At 41.9% G+C, this 6,693-nt stretch overlaps 3 protein-coding genes across 3 annotated transcripts in view; all 3 read right to left on the reverse strand.

Annotated features, from left to right (window-relative positions):
* The window catches only part of LOC104770939 (protein RETICULATA-RELATED 1, chloroplastic-like), a 5,690-nt gene extending 3,100 nt beyond the window's left edge, over positions 1-2,590 (reverse strand). Inside the window, exons 1-6 of the mRNA XM_010495414.2 lie at positions 2,042-2,590; positions 987-1,151; positions 802-894; positions 600-715; positions 383-481; positions 1-297 (exon numbers count right to left, since the gene is read on the reverse strand). Coding sequence (XP_010493716.2) covers positions 1-297; positions 383-481; positions 600-715; positions 802-894; positions 987-1,151; positions 2,042-2,383 — 1,112 coding nt within the window. The 5' untranslated portion in view covers positions 2,384-2,590. The remainder of the gene's footprint in view (positions 298-382; positions 482-599; positions 716-801; positions 895-986; positions 1,152-2,041) is intronic.
* Positions 3,228-6,685, reverse strand: LOC104772556 (dextranase-like). The gene is made up of 6 exons (XM_010497157.2): positions 6,432-6,685; positions 5,975-6,067; positions 5,792-5,893; positions 5,202-5,562; positions 4,046-4,183; positions 3,228-3,959 (listed from the first exon to the last, which is right to left on the reverse strand). The coding sequence occupies exons 1-6, from the start codon at positions 6,575-6,577 to the stop codon at positions 3,228-3,230; spliced, it is 1,572 nt and encodes a 523-aa protein (XP_010495459.1). The 5' UTR covers positions 6,578-6,685.
* The window catches only part of LOC104772557, a 13,224-nt gene continuing 13,121 nt past the window's right edge, over positions 6,591-6,693 (reverse strand). The window contains exon 17 of the mRNA XM_019241885.1: positions 6,591-6,667. Within this exon, the coding sequence (XP_019097430.1) occupies positions 6,591-6,667 (77 nt within the window). The remainder of the gene's footprint in view (positions 6,668-6,693) is intronic.

A 6,693-nucleotide genomic window follows, 5' to 3' on the forward strand; every position in this document is an offset into this window, starting at 1 on the left:
TTCTTTCCTGCCAGAAGGTTTGACAACGAACCCTGGAGAGTTCCTGCTGCGAGTCCAAGAATGGACAACTCTGCGGCCTTGTAGAAAAGAGAATGAAATCTCTTTTGCAAGTCGAACTCTCTAAGAGGATAGCTCATTTCAAATAAATTATTTGGTAGCTTTTGTAGTGTATTTTGCAGGTCAAACCGGAATGTGTTTCCATAGGAACGACATGGAGCTAGCAACCAAACAGCAGCTGCATTGCATGCTGATACAGTAAGAACATTTATAAGTGCAAGATCCCATTCCTCTTTTATTCTGCAAATCATAGAGACTACAAGTTAGGGCAGGAAACCAGAAGCTACAAAACCTACAAAGTTTAGGTACATGGAAATGAACATACCTATTCTTACGATTCTTCACCTCCCACCAAACCGAGCATCCAACCGTAGCAGCTTGCTCCAAGAGAAGTTTGTAGAGAAATGCAGGGTCCGCCAACATCCTACAAGGCAGTCACTTTAGTTAAAACTGCATATAGTATGACAGTATAGAAACTTATAACTTAGAGACAATGAAGTCCATAGGTACAGAAAGATCACAGAAGAAACCCGATAAATTACCTGCCAACAAAGGCCCTCGACAATCCCTGAGGAAGAGCACGGGAGATCATTCTAGTTGTTGTAGGACGGGCATTTATGGCAAGGAATTTCACCATTTGTGCTGAGCTGACTAAACCCTGCATACAAGTTTCCGTAAGTTCAAGTATGTCAGCATCCCAAAATCACCATTTCATGATAACGGAAAGCTTAAAGGATATCTCACCATTTCATATGCTTGACGGAGACCGGCAGGCAAATCCATCATTGTTTTTTGCCATTCGTTCAACACAGCATCAACAAATTTCATATCAAAAAGCTGGGCAATACCATAAATGTTGTTATTGCGTTACACCATGAAAATAAATTATATGAAAAAACCAACAAAACACAAGCGTAAAGTTGTCATACCTCTGCGAGGAACATCCTACGCCTAAAAAGTCCATCATCATCTCCCTCATCGCCATCATCAAATTCATCAAAGTAATCATCATCATCACCATTATCGTCACCTCCATCACCACCACCGTTATTGATACTCTTTCCAATGTTTCCACCACCTCCTCCAGTTGCAATCTGTAATGAAACAGGATATAGAAATTCACAAAGCTACTCTTTCTGATCGGTGAAAATAGATTCACTACAACTGTTATCTCCAAGCAAGATATCATTCCTAATTCTTCTGGAAACACATTAGAACTTGCATCCGCCCATTATCATAACACATATTTCAGCTACAGTATGCTTCACCTCCTTGACGTACTTCATACTAAATAAATGATCAACTTATCCGGATTAGAATCAATCAATCTCTGATCCAGAATAAAGTTACTTTCACATCGAACAAAGAAGCAGGACTAAATTCTAGTGGTTCACAATCACTGCTAGAGACTGAGCCGAGTGCTACTCATAATTCGCCACTCTCACTACACCAACTTGATGAACCATCGAAAAAAATCAGAACAAAGATGATAAAACAAGCAACGACATGCTGATATAGCCAAACCATAGATAAAATACACATCCTTTAGAGAGAATTTCACCAAACTAGTTCTTAATTCTTGGATTACGATTGCTATAATGATAATTCTTGCAAAAAGAGAGAGAGAGAGAGAGAGAGAGAGAGAGAGAGAGAGAGAGAGAGAGAGAGAGAGAGAGAGAGAGAGAGAGAGAGAGAGAGAGAGAGAGAGAGAGAGAGAGAGAGAGAGAGAGAGAGAGAGAGAGAGAGAGAGAGAGAGAGAGAGAGAGAGAGAGAGAGAGAGAGAGAGAGAGAGAGAGAGAGAGAGAGAGAGAGAGAGAGAGAGAGAGAGAGAGAGAGAGAGAGAGAGAGAGAGAGAGAGAGAGAGAGAGAGAGAGAGAGAGAGAGAGAGAGAGAGAGAGAGAGAGAGAGAGAGAGAGAGAGAGAGAGAGAGAGAGAGAGAGAGAGAGAGAGAGAGAGAGAGAGAGAGAGAGAGAGAGAGTAAGACCTCAGGGCTGGTCTCAGATATCTTCTGGGTCATATCAAGCTTCCCCTTTTCCAAAGTTACAGCTCCTACGGAACCAAACTTGCCTTTCATCACAGGACACATCTGAGTACTAGCAGAGAAGGAACCAGAGGAAGAAGGGCCTAATTCAACTCCCGAAGGCAATTGTAAGCAGCGCTCGAGACCCGAAACTGAATCATCGACAAGAAAAGAGGAGGTAGCCCTAACGAAGCCGCGACGGAGCTTACAAGGCAGATTGGGTAGTGGACGAGGGATAGGTAAACAGGGTTTGAGTGGAGATAAGGGTTTGGGAGCAACGACGCTCTGAAACACCATATGCGACATAGCTTTTACCAGGATTTAAAAAAAAAACCCAACCTTTAATTCCGATAAAGATTTAAGCTTTTTTTCTGGTGATTTTCTTGAAGAAAAGGCGCAGAGCCTTTTGCTTCTCTCTTAGGGCTGAGAGAGAGAAAGAGAGAGGAAGAGAGAGATGAGAAAGGAAGAGAGGTTTTATCGCCAATCAGACGATTACAGAAACAACAACCCAATCTCGCTTTTCTCTTTTTTTGCACCTACTCAGAGCTTAATACTTCTGTATGATCCAGAGGGTTTCAAGTCGGTTTTGGTATACATTTGACAAGTCGGTCGTAAAGGGCCAAATCTATCTATACATTTGTTGTAGCATCTACGAATACGTCCAATTCGAAGTTCCATGGTTCGGTTATTGTCATGTGTCAAATGGAAATTAAATCCATTCCTCTTGATTAGGTGAAAAAAAAAAATCATTTTGATACTAAAAAATTCTCCTGCAATTGTTTTACACGCTTCACAGATAATAATACAAACCATTTAATAATGACAAATAAATGCAAAAATGACAATACAAAAAACTAAAAACACATCAAACACAATCGAATGTCATGAACATTATCGTCTTTTTTTTTCTTTCTTCCTCTACTCAATTTGGCAACAAAGCTTTGATTTATGAATAATATATATCTAATAGATATACACTCTGCTGTNTGCAGACATACACTTAGGCGTGTCAATTCTCCATGGTTTGCTAGGCGTAGTGCAAGACCTCGCAACTCATGACCCTGTAAAGCGCCTTTGACCGAACCTGCAGTTGCCAGTCTTTTTAGAGCTTCGCGACCGATATCGGCGTGACCAGTGGCATCTGCAGCATCTATGAGGTCAAGAAACTCCTTTGCGNAGGATAAGTGGTTACTTCTCGCTTCTCAGTTGCTGCATTCTCTATTGGTTTCGCTGTTGTTGTAGCACTAGCAGTTTCAGGCGTCGTTATTGTAACAGATTCAGGCGGCGGTGTTGTTTGACTAGTATCTTCTGTGGCTGCAGCTGCTTCTGTGGTTGGAGTTGAAGTCGGATCGCTTTTGTCTTCCAAAGAAGTTTCCTCTTTTTCTACGGGAGGAGGTTCAGATACTGTCTCTGTCACTTGTCCATAAACAGGTGCTGGTGACTCAGCAACGGCTGCAGTTTCAGGTGCCGCAGAATCAGCAGTGCCTGCAGTTTCAGGTGCGGGTGACTCAGCAACGGCTGCAGTTTCAGGCACTGATTCGGTCTGTGCTGTCTCAGAAAATGGAGGAGCTTCAATAGCCAATGGTTTAGCCGGTTCCTCGAGCGCCAATGGCTTTGTTGGTTCTGGCTGTGAAGTCTTCTGCGTGAGTAAAGGTTTTTTGGGAGCAGAAATGGAAGCAAAGATTGAAGACATTCCGGGAGGTAGAATCTCGATTGGAGGTTTTTTGGATGCATCAGATAAACTCGTGAGCTTTGGATCCTCGAGTGAAGCCAGAAACGCACTTGCAGCATCGGTTTTAGAAGATGGAGCTTGCTCAACTTCCTTCTGCAGCGTTTTATTCCAAGCCTGCACCAAGTTCTTTAAAGTAGGACGACCATGTGCCTGTGTGAATAAATTACAGCAGTGAATTCAGAAACAATACAAGGTCTATTTATAAAATGCAAAAAGTAAATAATACGAAACCTTACATGGGCATGAAGCACGGCTTCTGCGAGCATTCCCGTGTCTTGCCATGCCTTCTCCATGAGCGCGTTGTCTCCCAAAACTGCAGCAGAGAATGCTGATTCTCTCCCGAGGCCTATGGAGATCAGATTGTTTATCAGACCCTGCAACAATGTCAAAATAGCCTTTCAATTAGGGGTTTGCAGGTACAAAGTATAAAATCAAGAGCATAACCCATAAAATTTTCAAAACAACATATTCGGTCTACAGTTAGTTATGAAGATCCTGTCTAGTGAACAACACAATGGTCTCTACATTTCTGCAGGTATCCTAAATTACGAAAAGGAAATTTCGAAACCGAAAGAAAGAGAAATTGCAGACATACACTTAGGCGTGTCAATTCTCCATGGTTTGCTAGGCGTAGTGCAAGACCTCGCAACTCATGACCCTGTAAAGCGCCTTTGACCGAACCTGCAGTTGCCAGTCTTTTTAGAGCTTCGCGACCGATATCGGCGTGACCAGTGGCATCTGCAGCATCTATGAGGTCAAGAAACTCCTTTGCGAATTTCACTATTCCCTCCACAGCTTCAACAACATCTTCCTTTTTAGTAGCTGTCAAAGAGAGAATGTCACTCAAATCAAGGCCTGCACCATCCTGTCCAATGTCCTTGCTATTACTCATTGTGAGAAGACAATGAAGAGCCCTCTTAAGATCATTGCTCTGCATTGCGAGATCAAACTCCAGCCTGAGAAAACATAAAGCTAAGTCAAACCCCGAACCTAAGGCAATGTGAAAATAATCACTAATGGCATTTTCGTGTGAGATGACAGCTAGGATGGAGGATTTAATACATGAGTGAAACACTGAATTCTGTTTGCTGTTCAGCATAAACAATTCAGAGACTAAAGAAAACTGTGCATCATCAGAACCAAATTGAAGGAATAGCAGCNTTATCAGACCCTGCAACAATGTCAAAATAGCCTTTCAATTAGGGGTTTGCAGGTACAAAGTATAAAATCAAGAGCATAACCCATAAAATTTTCAAAACAACATATTCGGTCTACAGTTAGTTATGAAGATCCTGTCTAGTGAACAACACAATGGTCTCTACATTTCTGCAGGTATCCTAAATTACGAAAAGGAAATTTCGAAACCGAAAGAAAGAGAAATTGCAGACATACACTTAGGCGTGTCAATTCTCCATGGTTTGCTAGGCGTAGTGCAAGACCTCGCAACTCATGACCCTGTAAAGCGCCTTTGACCGAACCTGCAGTTGCCAGTCTTTTTAGAGCTTCGCGACCGATATCGGCGTGACCAGTGGCATCTGCAGCATCTATGAGGTCAAGAAACTCCTTTGCGAATTTCACTATTCCCTCCACAGCTTCAACAACATCTTCCTTTTTAGTAGCTGTCAAAGAGAGAATGTCACTCAAATCAAGGCCTGCACCATCCTGTCCAATGTCCTTGCTATTACTCATTGTGAGAAGACAATGAAGAGCCCTCTTAAGATCATTGCTCTGCATTGCGAGATCAAACTCCAGCCTGAGAAAACATAAAGCTAAGTCAAACCCCGAACCTAAGGCAATGTGAAAATAATCACTAATGGCATTTTCGTGTGAGATGACAGCTAGGATGGAGGATTTAATACATGAGTGAAACACTGAATTCTGTTTGCTGTTCAGCATAAACAATTCAGAGACTAAAGAAAACTGTGCATCATCAGAACCAAATTGAAGGAATAGCAGCACCAAAAAATTACATGCTTAATTACCTCTTAGATATTCCAGGCAAATGAAGAGCTTCTGTCGCATATCCCATCCCCAGCATGAATTGTGCCAGATCGTCATGGTGTTCTCTCCCAAGCCTACTTGCCCTGTGCAACAAAATGTTGTATTAGTATTCCAGCTACTTTCCTACTCACGTAAACACAGGATTTTGAGAATCAAATATATACCATTTAACAGCACTAACAGCATCCCCGTAAGCAGCAAGGCAGCGACAGCGGATACCAGGATGATTCAGTGATATGGCATGAGCACACATGTACCTACCATGAAAATGGAAGTGTCAGACAAGAATTTCGATCTTATGTTTATTATTTATATAATCATTCAAGTGACTAAATGACGATTATGGCAACATATAGTATTCAAAATAACAAACGTGGAAACATGGTAAAATCTGCGAAAACATATTTTTGGTGCTCGTGGAAGCCTAAAAATTGCAAACAGTCAGATGTCAACGAGCCAACCTAGTGCGTACTAAGAATGAAAAGGAAAATTTAAAATCTAATTGAATATACAAGTATCCAACGAAGTTAAACAATTCACCAGTTCTCAGTCTGCATATAGCAAGGAATATTATAACAAGAGACAGTCTGTCTGAAGGTAAGAACAGGAGACTCTTGGTACCTGTCAATGAGCCAAAGAACTCCATCCCGTACACCAGCAACAACAAGAGGCCCCACTGGTCGTTTTTGCTCCACTGGGAAACGAGTAACAGCCACTGATACTCCCCCACCACCTACAGCTACCTCACTGGTCCTTCTTTCATCCATAATGTCATCGCCATCACCTCTTGATTGTCTTGGCAATGATAAGAATGGCGGAACAGATGGGGCATTTTGGAAAGAAGCCAAACGCACCACCTACAATTAAAAAGTATACTCATGAG

Source organism: Camelina sativa, chromosome 20, assembly GCF_000633955.1.
Source record: "Camelina sativa cultivar DH55 chromosome 20, Cs, whole genome shotgun sequence".
NCBI lineage: Eukaryota > Viridiplantae > Streptophyta > Magnoliopsida > Brassicales > Brassicaceae > Camelina > Camelina sativa.